Genomic DNA, 20,029 nt, shown 5'->3' on the forward strand with positions numbered 1-20,029 from the left:
TTTTCCCTCCGTGTCCGCCCCACTTATGCACTCCGATCTCCGGGATTATGGACTTTAGCAAGGCACATCAGGCTTGTTCGGAGCCGCGCCCATTGCCGTCGCCGCTTCCGTCACCGTCGTCTTCGAGTGACAACAGCTGGCAGACCGTAAGTGCATTTAAGTTCCTAGAGCAGGATCCTCGGCCAGCTTTTGTCATCGACCGGCTAGCAGTGCCGGAGGGACAAGACCGGCAGCCGAGCTCGATGAGCTTACAGATGGTCTATGCAAACCCCGCTCTCCACAAGATCCACGACCTCTTTCAGTCACTCACAGCTCCACCGCCGCCGTTGCCATCCCCAGCCGAAAGCTATGTGTCAGACAGTTGCGGCCCCCCATTGTGGATGCCGGTCCTTGCCCGATTCCAGAAATGGGCACTCAAGACGCCGCTGCCAATACCCGGCGCCGCGCCCCTGCCATATATTTTCCGAGACTTGTGCTGGAGTGCCATTGATCTTTCCAACCGCTACCGTATCATCAGCGGCAGTCCAGCCGTAGCAGCTCCAACCCCATCGACACCCGAGACGCCGCTCTCGCCCAGCTTCCTGGCATGCCCAGAGAAGCCCGGCACGCCGGCAGTCATGCTGCGCACGAGCGCCACGCTCGACTGGACGCGCATTGAGCTGCACGCCGGGATTCCCGCACACATCCACCTGCTATGGAGCATTGACTGGGCGCAGACAGCCCTCGGACCCATTGACCACTGGTCAAGCACCCTACGTACTGCCGCCAACGTCGTCATGAGCAGCGCGCACCCAGCGCTACTGTGGTGGGGCCCGGAGCTGACACTGCTGTACAATGAGGCATATGGCCAGTTCCTCGGCGACTCACACCCTGAACCGCTTGGTCAGGAACTCGACAAGATAGCCGACGGTCGATACAACCGGTTCAAGACGTTCCTGCTGGCTGTCCGGAGCAAGGGCGAGGGCCTTCTCAAGAACGAAGAGCTCAACCGAGTGTGTCGCAATGGGCGTGTAGAGGACGTCTATGTCACCTGGTCGATGGCGGCCGTAGTCGGCGATAGGGGCAATGTGGAGGGCGTGATATCGTCACTATATGAAACAACATCGCTAACTCTTCGACGACGACGCGAGAGTGTCTTGCGCAACATCCTGGAGGAAACTCACAAGGCTGTCGACATGGACAGTTTCTGGACAGCGCTGGTCCGCGGCTTCGAGAGCGCGCAGGACGAAATTGGCTTTGTGCTGGTGTACTCACTCAAGAGCAGCGCATCGATCCTACAGACCGCAGACTCCGCCGCAGGCGCCGAACCCGCATCGCCCAAGTACCCGCCACGCGTCCGGCTTGAGGGCTCGCTGGGTGTACCAGATAGTCACATGATTGCGGCACGACGGGCCGATCTCGACGGGACCGACACGGGCTTTGCACCGTACCTCCGGCAGGCGATGGCCCGCGGCGGACTGATGATGTTCTCGACGCGCGACAACACGCTGTCAGCGGCGCTGGTGGCAGGGCTTGAGGAGCCGCTAGTCGACACAGTGGCCGTGTTCCCCGTCGAACTGGATAGCGCGACTGTGAATATGCGCGCACAGATGGACGCGACCGACGGGCGAACAACGCTCGGCTTCGTGGTGCTCGGTCTCAACCCATTCCGTCGACTGGACGCAGCGTACACCACCTTCTTGCAGCAGCTCAACTCGCAGCTGCGCGTGTCGGCGACGCAGTTTGCCAGTCTCGAGGTGCTAGTGCGCCAGGGCCAGCAGGAGGCGCACAAGCTGGCGCAGGGCCACAGCGAGCTAGCGCGAAGGGTATCATACATTAATAAAGTCTTTAGCGAGCGGGAGCACAAGTACTCGCGCATGGTGGAGTTTCTGCCAGTCGGGCTGTTCACGGCCGGCGCCAACGGCGTCATCATCTTCTGCAACAACAAATGGGCGCAGATGTCGCATCACGACAAAAATGCCACGCGTATTACATGGTTTGACAGCGTATGCGATGAGGACCGGCCGGGCGTTGAGACGCTGTGGCAGAAGCTGCTAGGCGGCGCCGACGCCCTAACGCACGAGTTTCGCCTCAAGGGCACGCCGGACTCGGAGCAGACCGCAGTCTCTTGTCAGGCCGGCGAAACCGCGCGTCCCGCGCCACTATGGGTGCTACTGAACGCATACCCGCTGCGCCGCGATAGCGCCACCACGACGCTGGTCTTTGGCTCCATCACAGACATAAGCGCGCAAAAGGCTGCTGAGGAATACGAAGCGCGCCAGCACGCCGAGGCGATAGAGCAGAAACAGCGGCAGGACCGCTTCATCGACATGTTGTCGCACGAAATACGCAACCCGCTCAGTGTCGTCATACAGAGCGCTGACGAAATCACGTCCGGTCTAGCGGCGCTACGGGGCGGGGGGGCTGGCATCACACGATCAGAACGGGCGCAGCTAGTCGACAGCTTCGCCAGCGCCGCAGAGACCATCACGCTGTGCGTCAATCACCAGACCAGTATCGTCAACGACGTGCTGCTGCTGAGCAGGATGGACGCCAGTCTGCTACATGTAACGCCCGTGCCGACCCGGCCGCTGGAGGTCCTGCGCGGCGCGCTCCGTATGCACGAGCCGCAGCTGCTAGCGGGCGGCATCCGACTGGCATGCGAGGTAGATCCGAGCGTAGAGGCAACGGGGCTGGCCGGCCCGGCGATGCTGGACCCGACACGCCTGCGCCAAGTGATTATCAACTTCATGACCAATGCCATCAAGTTCACGAGCCACCAGCCACGTAAATCCGTTACCGTGCGCGTGGCCGCCGCCTACGATGAAGACACTGGTCATCAAGTCACTGCCGACCTCACGCTCACCAACTGCCCGCTCCTTGCCGGCGCCAGCCTCCTCCCGCCACGCCCTGAAGACTTCTCGCAGTACCCCGGTGGTGATCCCAGCCCATGGGGCACCGGCCGTACAGTCAACCTTGTCATCTCCGTAAGCGACACAGGCCCAGGGCTCTCAGCCGCCGTGCGCACCCAGCTCTTCCAGCGCTTCTGGCAGGCCCCGCCACGCACACACGTGACATACGGCGGTTCCGGACTTGGCCTGTATATCTCGCGCAACCTCGTCGAGATGCAAGGCGGCCGCGTCGGCGTGACGAGCGAGGAGGGCGTCGGCACAACGTTTACTTTTTACATCAAGACACGCCTCTGCGCCGCGTCTGAAGCCATCTGCGACGCCCCACTGCCCGCCGCTCCTTCTTCCGCCGCGCCGCCCAGGAGTAGCCCTGTTTTGCCTCGCCCCACTCACGCCGTCACTAACGCCGCTGCCATCACTCGTCTCGCTACCGCCCCTACAAACCCGTCCAGCAGCCCGGCTCATCTGGACACCACTCCAGACGCCACAATGGTGCCACCAGCACACATCATGTACGTCGAGGACAACACAGTGAATGCGGCCCTGGCCAAGCGGCAGCTCGAGAAGCTTGGCGCGCGCGTGCGCATCGCGCGGCACGGCGGCGAGGCACTAGACGCGCTGCGCGGCTCGTGCGACTGGGCGGCCAATGCTGGCGCCGGGCCAAACGTCGGTGTGATCCTGATGGACCTCGAGATGCCGGTGATGGATGGCAAGGAGTGCACGCGGCGCATCCGTGCGTACGAGCGGGCAGGCAGGTTGACGCGCCGGCATGTGATTATCGCTGTCACAGCGTACACGCGCGCGGCTATCGTCGACGAGATGGCGCAACTGGACATGGACGGCATAGTTGCGAAGCCGTTCCGTGTGCGCGAGCTGATTGCGCAGGTGAACGCGATCATCGCAACGGCTGGAGCGCAGGATACCAGCAGCACGCCGATAGCTGCGACCGCGCCCGCTTCAAGCTCGCCTGCTACTCGTCCAGTGTCACCTACCTCAGGCGTCACTGAGGAGCCGGTGCGAAGGACGCGCCGACCGGTCTCACTCACGATCCCTGTTGCTTTGTATCCGGAGCCCATCGCCGATGCGCGCCGGGGGCCGGCAGCGCTGGCATTCGCGCCAATGGTAAGCGTAGCAGCAGAACGGCCACGGCCGGCACATATCACGCCAGCGCCGGACATGGCGACCCCAGGCGAGATAGGCGACAGACTGTCGCGCGAGTCGTCGCATAGCGAGAGCAGTGCGAGCGAGGTTGGGCCACGGCAGAGTCTGTCGACCAAGGAGTAGGAGACATGGAATAGAGCGGCTTGTTTGTTTTTAGAAGAGCATGTATTCTTGTTTTGCATAGCGTTAGGTCCCATCGAAGCATCACATCAAACGAGCATAGTCAGAGTTGTGCCCAAGTACAGTCTACATAAGAGTTTCTTGTCAAGTTCCCAGACTCGACTCATTTTACACACAAACGTTGACAAAACTCGAACAAAGTGACACATGTAATAAATCTGATATTCAAATTATTGACAGAAGCAAAGCGATGCGGAAAGCTGGTATAATAACGAGTCGAGCACACAAACAACGAGGATATCAGAACAGAGCCAGCAGAAGCACCAAGAGCCATAACAAAACACAAGAAACAGACACATCGAAAAGGAAATAAGCCGTGCACGGAACGCAGGGGGGAGAACGGTTGTCGGCTCCGGGCGTATGGCGCCGGTTGCAGACAATCTTCAGTATTAAAATGGCTTTTTGTAAGATAACTTTCGGGGTTCCTTTGCCAAGGGACAGTCCACGAACGGGACATGCCGCATGGAAAGACCAGGTTTACAGGCGAGTTACGCCCTCTTCCCAGTCTCTGTTTTTTTGCAGCTTCTCGGCGGCCGGTGCTGCCCGTTCAATCATTTTATGTTTCATGAAAATAGATCAAGAGTGGGAACACGAGACAAAGTAAAAACAGAACAAATATCAGAAACGAAGAGAACGAAAAAAAAAAAAAAGTCAAGGGTATAAAAGTAATGGTGAAATGTTCAAAACTCCGCTCTAAGCGGTGGCAGCGACAACGGGAGCGGCAGGGGCAGCACCCTCGATCTTCTCGGGCACGTTCTCCTGGGCCTTGTCCTCGGTCTTGGCCTCCTCCACGGCGGGAGCAGCAGCAGAAGCCTCGGGAGCAGCAGCAGCCTCAGGAGCAGCCTCAGCAGCGGTCTCCTCCTCCTTGACCTCAGCGGCAGGGGCGACCTCGGCCTTGGCGGCGGGCTTGCGGCCGCGGATAGTGGCGCGCAGCTTGCCCAGGGAGAAGCCCGACTTCTCAGGCTTCTCGGCCTCGTCGTCAGAGGTGGTCTTCTCCTTCTTGCCGAAGACGAAGAGCGACGACTTGCGTCTCTCGGTCTTGACCTGCTCCGGAGCGGCCTCCTCAGCGGCAGCGGGGGTAGCCTCGGTGGTCTCCTCGGTAGCAGCGGGAGCCTCAGCAGCATGGGTCTCGACAACCGGGGAGTCGACGGTGGGGGTAGTCTCCTCGACGGGGGCCTCCTCCTTGGGAGCCTCAGCCTTGGGGGCCTTCTTCAGGAAGCCGAAGACGCTGGATACCTCGTTAGCATATTGTGTCACTACAGAAATACTGGGTCAAACTAACCTGGAACGCTTGGAAGCCTTGGTGGCAGCAACCTCCTCCTTCTTCTCCTCCTCGACGGGAGAAGCCTCCTCAGCTGCGGGAGCGGTCTCCCCAGCAGCAGCAGTGACAGGCGTCTCGACAGCAGCGGCCTCGGAAGCAGCAGTATCCTCGGGCTTGGTCTCCTCGGTAGCACCCTCAGTCTTGGCCTCCTCCGAGACGACAACCTCCTCCTTCTTCTCCTTCTTGCCGCTCAGGAAGCCCAGGCCCAGGATCGACACACGCTTGCGGGAAGCAGAGCGGCGCTTTGAGCCCTCCTCCTTGGGGTTCTCCTCGGTCTTGGCCTCCTCAGCAGCCTCCTCCTTGGGAGTCTCCTCGGTCTGGCCCTCCTCGGTCGTGACTTCCTCGGCGGCGGGGGCGACAGTCTCCTCGATCTTGGGGGCCTCCTCAACCTTAGGAGTGGGCTTCAGGGCCTCGTAAGCGGTCTTGTACTCCTCAGACTCGGGGACGGTCTTGGCCAGCTCGTTGGCCTCGGTGGTCTTCTCCTTGATCTGAGCAACCCAGTTGTCGCGGTCAGCAGCAGAAGCGGCCTTCAGCAGGTACTTGGTACCCTTGGCAGCGAAGGAGAACTTGGAGACACCCTCGGAGGTGGGCTCGGTGGCATCGACCAACGAGATAACAGAAGGGGTGGTCTTGTCACCAAAGAACAGGAGACCCTTGCCGGTTGATGCGGCCCAGGCGGACACTTCGAAGCTCAGCTCCGAGTTCTTCTCGTGCTTGCGGTAGGCAGCCAGGGTCGAAGTCTCGACGGCGTCAGAACCGAACCAGAAGGTGTCCTTCTTGTACAGGAAGTTCTTGGGGAAGCTAGCACCCTTGTGCTCGAGAACGCCCTCCTCGACAGGCTTGACCTCCTCCTTGGTAGCCTCCTCCTCCTCGGTGGCGGCAGCAGCGACCTCTTCGGTAGCCGCGGAGGCAGCCTCGGTGGCGGCAGCGGTCTCAGTGGTCTCGACGGCGACGGCGGGAGTCTCAGCCACGGCGGGGGCGGCAGGGGCAACGGCCTCGACAGTCTCGGTAGGCTTCTGTTCAGCAGACATTTTGAATGATTGATTGGGGGTTTGGTTGGATTGTAGTAGATATGGTATCACGGGATAGGTTTGGCTTGAGTTCGGTGGATTAGCTGGAATCCGGGTATCAAAGGGCAAGCCGTGTGTGTAGATTAGAAAAAGAAACTAGGGGTATCACAGAAAAGAAAGCGACTATTACAATAGGAGAGGGACGGTGGAAGAAAGGAAAAGAAATGAAAGAGAAAAGAAATGAAGCTGATGTGTAGTGTGCGCAAAGAGGAGAGAAAGAAGGAAGAATGGGAGCGAGAGCAAAACGAGGGCGGCTGACGGTACTTATTGGCAGGCTTCGGGGAGGTACTGGGGTCTTTTTTTTTTTTCTTTTTTTTTTTTCTTTTTTCTTTAGGTTGAAGGGGGGGACACGAAAAGTGGAGATGGAGCATAGGGACACAGTCAGAGAGGAGTGGAGAAAGGGGGCAGAACAGGAGGAGGAAGAGGAGGTTGAGGGACCACTGGGACCAGTCAAGTCGAAGTTCCAGTCACCAGCAGGCCCTGAACTCCATGCCCGGGCTCTGGGCTAGCGGGTTCTCCCGGGTCCAGGACTGTCCTGAGGAACCGCGTGAGTATGACTGATGATGTTCTCTACGCATCTGCATCTTCGTTCTCCTTCTGCCTGCCCGGCTACCTGCTATTCCCACTGCGCCAACAAAAACCAACCCAGGCCCGGCCAGCTGCATAATACGCGGCAGCCCTTGGTTTCTTTTCCTCTGGCCTTTGATTTGATGTGGACTGATTGGGTGGTCGGCCCAGGATACGCCATGATATGATATAAGATACCAGTATGTGCACATACAAATACCAAATGGCCAGCAGGAGCAGGCTTTGCCCGAGCCTGGCCTACTTTCCGGGTACAGGTACAAGCAAGCAGGCACAGGCATAGAAACAGACAACATACAAGCACAAGCACACACAAGTACTTGCCCCAGCTACAACCAAAGCGTTCTTGTACCCTGGCTGGTCGTGTCTTGGTTCTCCTGTTCCTGTTCCTGTTCCTGTTCCTGTTCCTGCTGTCCTATTGTCCTGTCCACCCGTCGTTGCTGTCGTCGTCGTCTTGGTCGCTTCTTCTCTGGTTCTGGCTGGTACATGCTCGCTGGTGATGTCGTAGCTTCATTAGTCGGCTCATATTACGTCCTGTTCACGGGCCAGGGGTCCTAGCGCGTCGTCCCAACAAGTGCAGCAGAAAGGCGAGTAGGATTCAAAGACCCCGGCGCTACAAGAGAGCAGTGACTTGTCTGTGAGACTCTGGCTGGGGCGATAAATAGCGGCCGTTTTTATTGTTGCAACGTGCTGCGGAGGTACTAGCACTGGTTTACGTACACTAACGCCAGCACCATAGTCCTTAGGCCGTGTTTATTTTAGGGCCAGGAGAGCAGAGGGCTTCCATCACAGCTCAGGAGAATTATCCTGTGGCTCCGGAGAGCTTTGTGCAGGCGGCCTGTTCATGCGTTCTTTGATATTTTATATGCCTACGAGCACTTGGGTTGCACAAGTGGAACAGCACAGCACAAAACATCACATCTGGCTGGCCGTGTATGCAGATTCAGAGGGCCGTGCAGATGTGCAGATGTGCAGAAGCAGAAGCACAAGTACACGCGTTGGTATCTGTCCATTCCCCCTCCCCCTCCCCTCCCCTCCCCTCCAGTCTTGGCTTGCAACGCTCAAACAACCTCCCTTTTCTTTTCTCACACGCTGTCTCTGGTTTAGACCCTTTTACCCTCTGTGTCGAAAGTAGTGCTCCTTTTTCCTGCCCAGACACGAACCATGCCCCGAACCTTCTAAGCCAGAGCCCCGAGGGGGCTCTGCTCTTCCTCTCTCTCTTTTTCTCAGAGAATGGATGAAGGGCCCCGTTTTCATTCTGTCTCTTACCGTCTTCGTCTTCTTTTTACTCTTCACCAGAGTCAGTGCTCAGACCAAACAAAAAAGAAAAAAAGAAAGCGCCTGAGCGGCGACGACAGGAAGAGAAAGGATGAGAAAATTCCACAAATTGATCGTCGCATCTTTTTTTTCTTAAAATCTTTTTCTTCTTGAAGACACTGGTTCGCTGATGGTGAAACTTCCCCTGCCTACACAAACCCACTAGGCCCACCTGAGCAGGCTTTGTTTCGACGGCAACAAAAGTAGCAGCCGCCGCTCATGCAAGTCTCTCCGGTGAGAGAGCTATCGCTATCACTACTACCTACCCGCTACTGTTGGTGGTGGTGTTGTTGTTTTGTTGTTCTTGTTTTGTTGTTATTTTTGACGTCTCTTTGTTGCTGCCAAACCCTGTATAAGCCAAACCCTAATGCAAGCGCCTTCAAGGAAATGCTTCCACACGTAGGTACCGCCGGGTACATATTCACATGTGTCAGGTACTTTCTTTTTCCTGGATAGTTGCTTTATTCGTTCATTCGCTCCTTCCCTGAAATTAAAAAGGCGTTTGGATGTGTGACGCGACCCAAGACTCGGGCACCTTCCTTTATCTCCTTTCCTGCCGTATTTGCAAATATGCAGATATGCCAGGTAGTAAGTAGATGTAGTCAACTAGTTGGTGTTAGTGGGTTAGTTAGTGCATACAGAACTGCAACTACCTAAATGTGTCAAAGAACGTACTATGACTACTCCCCTTTTTTTTTTGTGATCACCGCCATTTATGTATGTACACACAGGCATAATTCCCAGCTCCATCCAGATAAACACTTTGCTTGATTAATTCTCTCCGTGTGCCTCAGGCCCGTCCCCCCCAAAACGAGCGAGCCAAATCTTCCAGTCTAGCAAGCAAACAGGCGAGCAAAGCTGAAAGCCGCCGCAATCTCCTTCCCCCTTCTGGATCTTGCTCCCACTCGTTGCCTCGGCCTCTACAAGTAATGAACATGTACTCCTGCTACATCCAACACATGTCCGAGTCTATGGTCAGCCAGTCTACCCATCTCCCATCCCACCACAGTTGCTGCTTCTCTCTGGCTCTCTGCTGCGGCGTCTGCGCTGGTTTCGAGTTCCGCGCCTCGTGATTTCGCGGAAGCCCACTTTTGTTTCACAACGGCCTGAGATGCGACCTACTGGTACGAGTACATACATATACTGCACATATATTTATGTACATCTACGTCTGTGTCCATGTCCACGTCTGTGTCTGTCTGTCTCTCTCTGAATCAGCGGCCTTGCATTTCCTCCTCTCCCCCTAAACCTCAAAGTCGGTTTTGTCAACTCCTCTCTCTTTCCTCCCCAGCCCGGCCTAGACCCCTCGTCTCATCTCTCATCTCTCGACTTTGTTCGCTGTCTTCTGCTCAGCCCCGCTTTTATATCTCGCTTTGCCCCCTCTCCCCCCTTTGCTGCATACAATCTGCCCTGTCCCTGTCGGAAATTTGTGCATCTAGCGGGGCGTCAGTGACCTGACAAGAGATAACTTTGTCCTTTCTCATTAGACAAATCGTAATCTTGGACGGCAATTAAACAAATAAAGGGCCGGAATTAGAAAAGAAGAAAGAGATCAAAAGTGTAAGGAAACCCTTGCTCGTTGCTCATCAAAGATCGACGTCTGATCTGGCTAAAACGATAACCTGAAAACTAAGGCTATCAACCAAAGGAAAAAGAAGAGAAAAAAAACCACCAATACAAGGGTCTGATAACCCTAGTAATGGCTCCTGATATCTCCTTTTTTCCGAGTCCTCCTTGTGATGATCACGCCAGCGGCTGTAGAAGGAAACAAACGCTTCGTGGGCCTGAGTGACGTGCAGGCCACGATCAAATCACAGCTGACTTCTGGACGGGCGCACCGGGACAACGTAGTTCTTCCCACAAGTGGCGTGATAGCAATGACTGAGACGATGTATACAGTAGTTATAACTTTATATGTACCCTTTCCCCTACATGTAGTTATCTCTCTTACATCTCACGTTCTCACTCTCTGATGCTCTCATGCTCTCATGCTCTCACTGCAGAAACCGCATGTGACTGACTCAGACCAAGTCAGAGGGCCATAAATAGCGCTGGAATTTCAATGTAGCCCACCTGACCTGATGTCCATATCTCTTGAGGCATCTTTTTCTGCTTCCCCTCTCGCTCTCTCCTCCCGCTCCCTTATTGGCCCTACAGGCCTGCTCCCTCGCTGGCTAACTGATAAGGAATGAGACGCTGCAACCTGTTCTTGCGTGCTGAACAGGTTCGTCATCTGTCACGAGCGTGGGCTGCTGCGATGATGTCATGACTTGACAAAAGTACACCAGATGGGGCAGTAGTAGTTAGTCACTTGTAACTTGTATACATTGTTTCTTTCCGCTCCTTATTCTCCTCCTTCTTAATCACCCGTCGCACCGACGTTTCGCCCAGCGTGTTTCCCTTTTGCGCCGTCGGGGTCTGCGCCGCCTGGATTCTCGTTTTTTCCGTCTCCAATCATGGCCTGACGGTGGAGAGGAGCCAAGAAGTCCCGGCTGCGCGTGATGCAGAGTCGTAGCCGGGCTGGCTGTATATACAAGTAGAAGGTGAAGTAGATACAAGTACATGTGTAGTACTTCTGTAGTATATGGAGCGGCATATCCACAGTGCCAGTCCCATACGTCTCGGCCCATACGTCTCGGCACTGGTATCGGATATCAACGTCGTATCGGCATTATCGAGCTGCAGCAACAGTGGTAGAGCGACAGTAATAGTAACAGTAATAGTTTACACAGGGTCTCCTCAGGAACCCCTCTCCATCCTCCTCCAATTCTACTCCTCACCTATCAACCCCCCCACCCCCCGACCCCTCAGTTCATCTCATCGCGCAGAATCTTCCGGCTTTTGCGATTAATCCGGTCCCTACTCCCCTCCTTCCTCCCCGAAGCTCCCGTGGCACCCAGGCTCACTACGTTCTTCAGCGTGCCAAACGGCATGCAGTCGCTGATGCGCTTGGCCCCCGTAAACATCATCACTAGCCGCTCGATGCCGCAGCCCCAGCCGCCCGTTGGCGGCAGCCCGGCCTCGAGCGCCTCGACGTAGCGGTCGTCAATGGGCGGTGTCTCATATACAGCCGCTTCGGCCTCGGAGTAGTGCTGTGTGTCGCCGGGCTGCGACCCATGCGCTGCCTGCTCTTCTGCCCGGGCCGCTGCAGCGAGCGCCAGCGCCTCGGCCGCCGCAGAGCCGATTTCCTCGCCAGTGACCATGTCGACCTCGACCAGGTCATCGGGCGCATCGTCGGGCAGCGTGCTGGCATGTGCATTCTCACGGCGCGCAGCGAGCACGGCATCGCGGTACTCTGTCATCTTGCGGCGTTGCTCGTCTGGACTGTTCTCCTCCTCGTACATATTTGCAATCTCACGGCCGTAGACGAACAGCTCAGTGCGCGCCGAGATTTGTTGCCCGGTCTTGGGACACGTGAAGCTCTTGGATAGCGGCGACATGCAGGCTGGGTGGTGCGTGATGAAGACTGGCTTGTTGAATGAATCGGGCTCGAGGTACTGTGCGGCTAGTCGGTCGAGCAGCTTGGCGATGGTCGCCGGCGGCTCACCAGGAAGGTCGATACCACAGAGCGCCAGGGCTGTTAGTGTGTCGGACAGAGCAGTGGGCGTCGAGAGGTTGGGGAACTTGATTTCCATGCGCTCCTCGAGCGCCGGGATAAACTCAAGCTGCTGGAAGGGCCGCTGGTAGTACATTAGGTCGATGGGCGGGAGCGACTTGAGGCTCGTCTTGATGGAGTTGTGCGCCTCCATGGCCAGCCCATGCACCAGCTCCTCCGTCTGCTGGATAAGATCCTTGAGGTTGGCGTAGGCGCTGTAGAATTCGCACATGGTAAATTCGGGGTTATGGGTGTGGTCGATGCCCTCGTTGCGGAAGGCCGGGCCAATTTCGAATACGCGCTGCATGCCGCCAACAACAAGCCGCTTCAGCCACAGCTCAGGCGCGACGCGGAGCGCCAGCTCGCGCGACGGGAACTCAGTCGACGATGTCGTGAACGGGCGGGCAATGGCGCCGCCAGCATTTTGCGCCAGGATGGGCGTCTGCACCTCCATGAAGCGGCGGTTTTGTAGGAATTCGCGGATGAAGCGGATAATCTCTGAGCGCATGCGCAGCGTGTCTGAGACTTGGGGCGTGATCATCATGTCGACGTGGCGACGGGTCATTTTCTTGTCAGCGTCGCTGTACTCTGTCGGGATCGGCTGCATGACGGGCGAAAGCAGCTCAGGCAGAACGCTGGCCTTGATGGTCAGTTCGCCAGTGCTGGAGCGGACGGGCTTTCCGGTGACGGCTGGAGAGAGCATTGTTAGATGGTAGGGCCTTGGTAAATGAGAGAGATGAGAGATTAGAGGGGAGAGAGAAGAGGAGATAGATAGTCTAGACAGACTCTATACCTGTGTCCCCCGGCCTCGAGTGAACAAAGGCTTACATATGTGATCACCCCGCTCCAGCAGGCGTGTGAACAATTGGTAGCGGACATGGCGGAGATGGTCCTGGTCGCAAATGTGCTTCCAATTGACCATGACCTGCACCGTGCGGAACTCGTTTACAATATCCAGGAAAAGCAGGTATTTGCCGTGGTTTCTTTTTGACGCAATGCGGCCTACGCAACAGCACCCAGACAGAGAGCATTTCAACGATTAGCTACAGTGATTTACTTTACATGTATCCTCAGCACACGCAATCAGACTAGGTTCACAGAAGATGGAAGTGGCCGTACCATAGACAGTCACGTCGTCAACATCGGGGCCAATGGGGCCGGGGGCATCATCATAGCGGGCCCGGATCTCCGGCACCGACACGGGAGGGGTCCGATGCTGCAGGCGAGGGTATTCTTCAACCCGCTGCAGCGGGTCATCCCGGCGCAGCTCGGAAAAGCGCTCGGCGCGTTGGGCCTTGAAGACTGAGAACTCCTCCTCTTCCGAGAGAGGAGCCTCAGTGGCGGGCGCGGCAGCAGGCTTTTGGTGCGACGACTTGCACCGGCGAACCACAGGGGTAGCCGAGGCCGGACAAACAGCGTGCGGGATAAATCTAGTAGCTACTACGGAAGGTGCCAAGGCGAAAGAGGCACTGGCAGAAGAAAGACTCCGGGGCAGGGCCCGGCGCCGGAGATGTTGAAGCGCACTCATGGTATCTGTCGGCGGAGACAACGGGAGTTAGTATGGGCCGTAACAAAGGAAAACAAGAAGCTTTATTTCTGAAAGAAGTGCGAGATGTTCAGATAATGGCGACGTTCGAATCACGAGCACACGAAATGCTTAATTGCAGCGGTTCTAATTGCTTTTTCTCATCACAACGAGGGGCCGGAGGCGGGAGCGCGGGGCAGAGACAGAGCGGAGGCGGAAACAGAGAGTCCGGAGGAGGGCTTACCTTGATCATCTTGAGCCTTGCAATACAAGCGCAGGAGTGGCTCTGGCAGCTTCCAAAGACGCAACACTGGAGGCAAAGCAAAGCTGCGGAAGAGCTTGAGAGAAAAGAGCTTTGCAGAGTTGAGATTTGAAGAAGAAAAAAGTTTGACTTTGTCTCCAGTTTAAGCTGGTGCGTGTGCTGTGGCGGTGGGTGGGGCTGAAGAAAATGGGGCTGAGACCGGAAAGACGCGCCAGCTGCCGACAGCTGTGTCAAAAGGCCAACGTTTCTGGCCCACCTAATGACAGCCGCGTCGCCATCCATCACCAACTTTGCTCAGCCTTGCACTCGCTCAGGCAACTCTGCGCCAGAGACTCTCGAGGCACACCGAGAAACCCACGTCCATAATCGTCACGCACTCCCAGCTTACATAAGCGAGCCTCAATCTTCCACAACCCCGACGGCTCCCCCGCTCCGTTCTCAATTGAACCGCCACTGTCTCCTCCACGCCGAAACTGCCATGGCGCACCAGCAGCCCTTCACGTCGGCCAATGCGCCCACCGACGTCTACGGCGGAGGTCCGTTCCCCCCACCTTGGTGCCGCGCCTCCACCCCGTTCGCCGGCAATTGCTAACCACAGGCCTTCCCGGCCCTGTTCTACAGACGAAGTCTCTGCCCTCGTTCTCGACCCGGGCTACTCCCACACGCGCGCGGGCTTTGCCGGCGAAGACGTGCCCAAGGCTGTGATCCCGTCCTTTTACGCGCACTACGCCACCGACCCCGTGCACAGCAACTACGGGGACGAGTTTCTGTTGCCGCGCGAGAACCTCCAAGTGCGCAACTACATGTCGCGCGACAGCATCGTCGAGGACTGGGACACGGCATCCAAGCTCTGGGAAAACATGCTGATTGACCGCCTGCAGCCTTCGCTCCGCGCGTCATTTCGGTCCGCCGCTGCTACAAAGCCCACATCAGTGGATAAGGGCAAACAGAAGGAAGTTGTCGATGGCGCGGACAACGGCGCATCTGCTGCCGCGCCTGCGCCCGCACCCGACACTGACGGCGACATTGCCATGGACGAGACCAGCGCCGACGCCACGACTGCCGCTGCCTCCGCTGCTGCTGCAAGCATCGAAGCCGCCGCCGAGGCCAATGAGCTCTCCGAGAAACCGCTGGCCGAAAACCCGCTGCTGATGACAGAGGCCGCGTGGAACACGCCAAAGGCGCGCGAAAAGGCCATGGAGCTGATAATGGAGGGCTGGGGCTGCCCGGCCTTCTGGTTCAGCAAGACCCCCGTCCTCGTTGCCTTCACTGCTGGCAAGGCCACGGCGCTTGTCGTCGACGTCGGCGCCACCGGCACGTCCGTTACCGCCGTGCACGACGGCATGGTACTCAAGCGCTCCATCTCGCGCTCGCCCGTCGGTGGCCTCTGGCTCTCGCAGCAGGTGCGCAGCATGTTCGCCGCGTCCGATCCGCCGACTACGCTGACGCCCGCCTTCGCCGTCGAAAACAAGACGGCCGTCGACGCCGGTGCCGCCGCCCAGTACACGCCGCGCAACTACCCCCACACCATCGACCCGTCATTCCGCGCCTATGAGGAAGACCGCCTGCTGACCGAGTTCAAAGAGAGCGTCGTCGAGGTGTGGCGCGGCCCCGCCAAGCTCTCCGCCCCGGCCACCGAGGACGCAATCCGCGCCCAGCCCGGCCGCGTCTTTGAGCTTCCCACCGGTGCCAACCAGATGTGGCGCGAGCAGCGTTTCCGCGTGGCCGAAGGCATGTGGGACGAGACCGCCGCGTACCCCTACACGCCTGCGCCCTCCACCGACTCTGCATCTTCCAGCGATGCCGACGCAGCCTACCGCGCGCCGCTCACCAAGGCCCAGACAATCCCCGAGCTCGTGCGCGCGGCCGTCGGCGCCGTCGATGTCGACCTGCGCGCCAACCTGCTGGCCAACATTGTCGTGACGGGCGGCACTACGCTGGTCAACGGGTTCAGCGACCGGCTCAACGCAGAGCTGACGGCCATGTTCCCCGGCGTGCGCATCCGACTGCACGCGGCCGGGCTGAGCAGCGAGCGGCGCTTTGGCGCGTGGGTTGGTGGCTCGATCCTGGCTTCGCTGGGCACCTTCCACCAGATGTGGGTTTCCAAGAAAGAGTATGAAGAGCATGGCGCTGTTGTCGTTGAGAAGCGATGCAAGTAGGTGCAGAAGACGGTGTTGGAAGTGTTGGAATGGCGTACGGAGTTTGATTTAATACTGTAACGGGTTCCTTACTATGCACGTGCATTGTTCGCTATGCAACGAGATGAAACAGTTTTACCCACCACCCCACACGAGTATCGCGTGAATAATGCACCGCAAGTTAGTCAGAATAAAGCACGATGAACAAGGAGAACAAAAAGTATGTGGAATTCGCGGTTCATGAAATTTGTCATTAAAGATCAGAGTCAGACCAGCCAAATAGTAAACGAGATCACCTTCGAGAGCAGTAATAAAAAAAACCAAACAAAATCAAAACGCCCAGATGCGTAGAAGCCATCCACCAAAAATGAAGTAGAAACCAAAATAGTAACGCCGTGTTGATGCTGAGCAATGTTCATGCGTGCAAGACCAAAGGAAAATATGACCAGAGAATGGATGATGATGATGTTAGGGGTATAAACACAGAGGGGACTGGCAACCAGCAGACAGCAAGAGATGATTAAAAAATGAGACACAGAAAAGAAATGAGAGAGCCAAAGCCTCCCGCAAGGAACATATCCGGCCTACCTCTGACTCTGAAATATCAAAGGGAGCTTGCGCTGCAAGTCAAGCTTTCGCTGTAGCACGCTTACTCCACCTTGACACGCTTCATCTCGGGCGCGGGATCCGGGCCTCCGGTGGCACCAGGCATCACGTCGGGGCTCTTGCGCTTGCCAAGGCCCAAAAGCAATGACGGGTCGTCTCTCAGAAAGCTAGGCCCAGACCCAGCAATGGGAGTAGCGAAGTTCAGAGGACTAGGCAGAGTGTTGGAGTCACGGGCACCCCAAGAATCGCCACCTGCAGTAGACCAAAAAGTACTGGGACTAGGGAGATACTCGCTAGACATAAAGCGCGAGGGAAGAAGTGCGCTCGGCGTTTCAATCTTGATGCTCGCGTTAAGAGCATTGGAGTTGTTGTTACTGCTGTTGCCGTTGTTGTTATTGTTCTGGGGCGGAGCCGGACGAGCAAAGGGGTTCGGTGGACCAGATGCTCCAGCGGACAGAAGAGATGAAGCAGATGGTGAGGGCGGGGGTAGGACCAGGACAGAGTGCGAGTCTGAGGACTTTCGTTTCAAAGCAGGAGCCTGAGATCCTGTAGCAGTGCGTGGGGAGCTGTTGTCTCCAGCACCAGCAGGAGCCGCCTCGTCTTCGGTATTTTCATCGGGAATCTGCACCTTAAGTCTGGGGCGTAGAGCACTGCTTCCGGGCGTCGTGACATTATTGGCGCTGTTCATGCTGTTAGAGCGAGAAGGGGGCGTGAACGTCGTCTCGGGAATGGTGATACTAGGCTTTGGCGGCCCAGCTGGGCGTTGTAGACCAGGAGGGGAAGAGTCAGATGCATTTGATCCCATTTCAGCAACAAGTTGTTCTGTGCCAGTTGGCGGAGAGTTGACCTTTTTCTCTGCTGCCTTGCTGTTGAAGGCGTCCAGGTGTTGGGACAGCACAGATCTCTGGTCATCTACAGGGGTGAAGATGCTGTTGTTTTGAGCGCGGCGGGGTGGGAGAATCTTCTTCGCAAAGTTTGTGTCAAGCAGGGGTCTCCGCGGGGCTTCCATCCTCATAGACTCAATGACAGGCTGGGGCTCGGACTTGATCTCGTTAGGCTGCATGTTTTGTAACTGAGATGATTCTTCTATCACGGCAGGCTGTGGAGCAGGAGCAGGAGCAGCAGCGGTTGGAGCCGGTGTAGGTTGGGGGGCCATCATCTGAGCATGAGCGGGAGCAGGAGACATGTGAGGCATGTGTTGAGAGACAGGAATAGACATGGGCTGAGACACGGGAACAGGAACCGAGGTGGGCTGAGGCGGCAGGAGAGAGTGGGGAGGTTGAGGCGAGGGAGTGGGATGATGGTTCATGACAGGCATGGCGTGCTGGGGAATAGGCGATCCCATCTGCGAAGGGTGAGGCGGAGGCGCAAGACCATCGTGGTAGGGAGTCATGGATCTGCGCTGGTCTTCCATGTACTGCGCAGCGGCGGGATGTTGCTGAGGGGGAGCGCTGTAGGAGTACTGGACCGAGGGCATAGGCTGGCCATGGGGCCCAGCCATCTGGGGGTGACCCGGGGCCCCGTAGATGCCGTTGGAGGTGGGCATGTATGCGTAGCTGTTGGCGTTGGCTGGGACCATTGGCGGGCCGACACGGCGGACGTCGTTTCTAGAAGAGGGCCGCGACCCGGGCTGAGGAGTGTGGGTGCGGTGAGGAGGGAAAACGCCGTTTGGTATAGGCGGTGATGCGCTGGCAGTATGATGGCGCATTTGCGAGAACTGAGAGGCGAAATGGGGCGGCATCATGTGAGGCTCCATGGAGTCGCGCTGGGGAGGAGTCCCGTTGGCATCATCATCATCGTCTTCATCGTTGCCGCCGTTGAAATCCGAGGGGCCCTTATGCTCAACGGGGCCGGTGTGCTGGGTGAGTGTTAGCAGGGAAAGGGGTGGTAAGAAGAGGTTGTACATACATAGGCCTGTTGTTGCACCATGGTGCGCAGATCAGTGGAAGAGTACTCATACAGCTTCTTATGGTTGCTGGAGAAGATGATGACGGCGACATCGACGCTGCACAGGACTGAGAGCTCATGGGCCTTCTTGAACAGACCGCCCTTGCGCTTGAGGAAGGTGCTGAAGAGAAAGGTTAGCGGTGATGAATAATGCAAGTAGGCAAAAGTGGCACTCTTTTAGCGATGGTACGTACACAGAGCGGTTTCTGTCATCCTTGATGGCCTTGATTTCTATCTTCCGGCGGCCCATTTTGGCGACAGTGTTTTTAACCAAAAATAGACGGCGACAAGGCCTTGATGCGAGGGTCAAAAGCCGGTAGTGGGAGTGCAGCAGCTCAAAGGGAGAACGCGGTGGCGATGGTGATGGCGATGACGAGACTATGCAGAAGAGGCGATGAAAGAAAAGAGTAAGCAAGAGACCAGTAAAAAATGTTAATAATAAAGGACGAAGTAGGAAATGGTGTTCTAGCTAGTCGCGATGAAGATGAATGAAGATGAGAATGGCAATAAACGATGAGACGGAAAATAGAAGACAAAAAATAGAAACAAAAGAGGAAGAAAAAGAAAATTAGGCGGCGGGCGGCTGATGAAGTAGGCGGGTTTATGAGTAAGAGGAGGGGAAAGGTGGTGAGAGCGAAAGAGGAAGGCACAGAAAAGGTGAAACGCGGCAAAGAGGCAAGAGCGAGGAAGAACGGGGAAGAGCGTGCAGGAGCGGGCCAACGACCAGGCAGGAGACAGAAAGGGCAGCAGAAGGGGGAAGCAGAGGGGAGGCGAACAGAACAGGCAGGAGCGCGCGCAACATCAGTAGGAAACATGGCCCAGAACAAGAAGGTGGCAGAATTCAGGGCTGCGGCAGGCATGATCGCGCGCTTTCCTTTTTTCCCCTTCTTTTTTACCTCACACAAATACATACACAGCGGTACAAAGAGGTCACGGCAAATCTCAACTTACATCTGATATCACAGGCCAGGCAGCTCCAGCAGCGGCGGCGGTCTTTGGGGGGAAACGGGTGGCTGTAGCTTCTCTTCAAGCCGAAGAACAACAAAACAGAAAAAGAAAAAGGCGAAAGAGGTTCAAGTAGAGTCTTGGATGGAGCTTTCTGTGCTGCTAATAATAGACGAGCAGAGTAGAGCAAAAGGGCGGGACAAGTCACAGTTTATAAAAGAAAAAAATGGGACGACGGCTCTGGCTGGCTGCGAACCCACGCACAAGCAAGCAAGCACCAGCGCAGAAACGAAATTAAAAAGAAGAGACGGAGAAAAGCAAAAGGAAGCAAAAAATTGTGTGAATTTTTAGAACAGTGCGTAAGAATAGAACAAGGCGTTGCTTGGAGGTGGTAAATGAAGGGGAGAGCCTGGGACTCGGAGAAAAAGAAAAGGAAAGAAAACCAGCGATAAAATGGCAGAGATTTGATAGTGTGAAATTACAGTGGGG

General features: G+C 56.6%; 5 protein-coding genes across 5 annotated transcripts; 2 read left to right on the forward strand and 3 right to left on the reverse strand.

Moving 5' to 3' along the window:
• Positions 1–47: 47 nt before the first annotated feature.
• BROUX77_003242 (uncharacterized protein) lies at positions 48–4,172 on the forward strand (the record flags this gene model as incomplete). Its single annotated transcript, XM_073747872.1, has 1 exon — positions 48–4,172. The coding sequence occupies one exon, from the start codon at positions 48–50 to the stop codon at positions 4,170–4,172; it is 4,125 nt and encodes a 1,374-aa protein (XP_073605667.1).
• A 750-nt stretch (positions 4,173–4,922) lies between these two features.
• On the reverse strand, positions 4,923–6,581 carry BROUX77_003243 (uncharacterized protein; the record flags this gene model as incomplete). The annotated part of the gene is made up of 2 exons (XM_073747873.1): positions 4,923–5,457; positions 5,512–6,581. The coding sequence occupies 2 exons, from the start codon at positions 6,579–6,581 to the stop codon at positions 4,923–4,925; spliced, it is 1,605 nt and encodes a 534-aa protein (XP_073605668.1).
• A 4,748-nt stretch (positions 6,582–11,329) lies between these two features.
• On the reverse strand, positions 11,330–13,645 carry BROUX77_003244 (uncharacterized protein; the record flags this gene model as incomplete). Its single annotated transcript, XM_073747874.1, has 3 exons — positions 11,330–12,807; positions 12,946–13,119; positions 13,237–13,645. The coding sequence occupies 3 exons, from the start codon at positions 13,643–13,645 to the stop codon at positions 11,330–11,332; spliced, it is 2,061 nt and encodes a 686-aa protein (XP_073605669.1).
• A 737-nt stretch (positions 13,646–14,382) lies between these two features.
• BROUX77_003245 (uncharacterized protein) lies at positions 14,383–16,063 on the forward strand (the record flags this gene model as incomplete). Its single annotated transcript, XM_073747875.1, has 2 exons — positions 14,383–14,440; positions 14,526–16,063. The coding sequence occupies 2 exons, from the start codon at positions 14,383–14,385 to the stop codon at positions 16,061–16,063; spliced, it is 1,596 nt and encodes a 531-aa protein (XP_073605670.1).
• A 628-nt stretch (positions 16,064–16,691) lies between these two features.
• BROUX77_003246 (uncharacterized protein) lies at positions 16,692–18,845 on the reverse strand (the record flags this gene model as incomplete). Its single annotated transcript, XM_073747876.1, has 3 exons — positions 16,692–18,506; positions 18,557–18,716; positions 18,790–18,845. 3 exons carry the CDS (start codon positions 18,843–18,845, stop codon positions 16,692–16,694), a joined length of 2,031 nt encoding a protein of 676 aa, XP_073605671.1.
• Between the last annotated feature and the right edge of the window lie 1,184 nt (positions 18,846–20,029).

The sequence above is a fragment of the Berkeleyomyces rouxiae genome (assembly GCF_048999995.1).
Source record: "Berkeleyomyces rouxiae strain 22BRR77 chromosome Unknown BrBRR77_ptg000003l, whole genome shotgun sequence".
Taxonomy (NCBI): Eukaryota; Fungi; Ascomycota; class Sordariomycetes; order Microascales; family Ceratocystidaceae; genus Berkeleyomyces; species Berkeleyomyces rouxiae.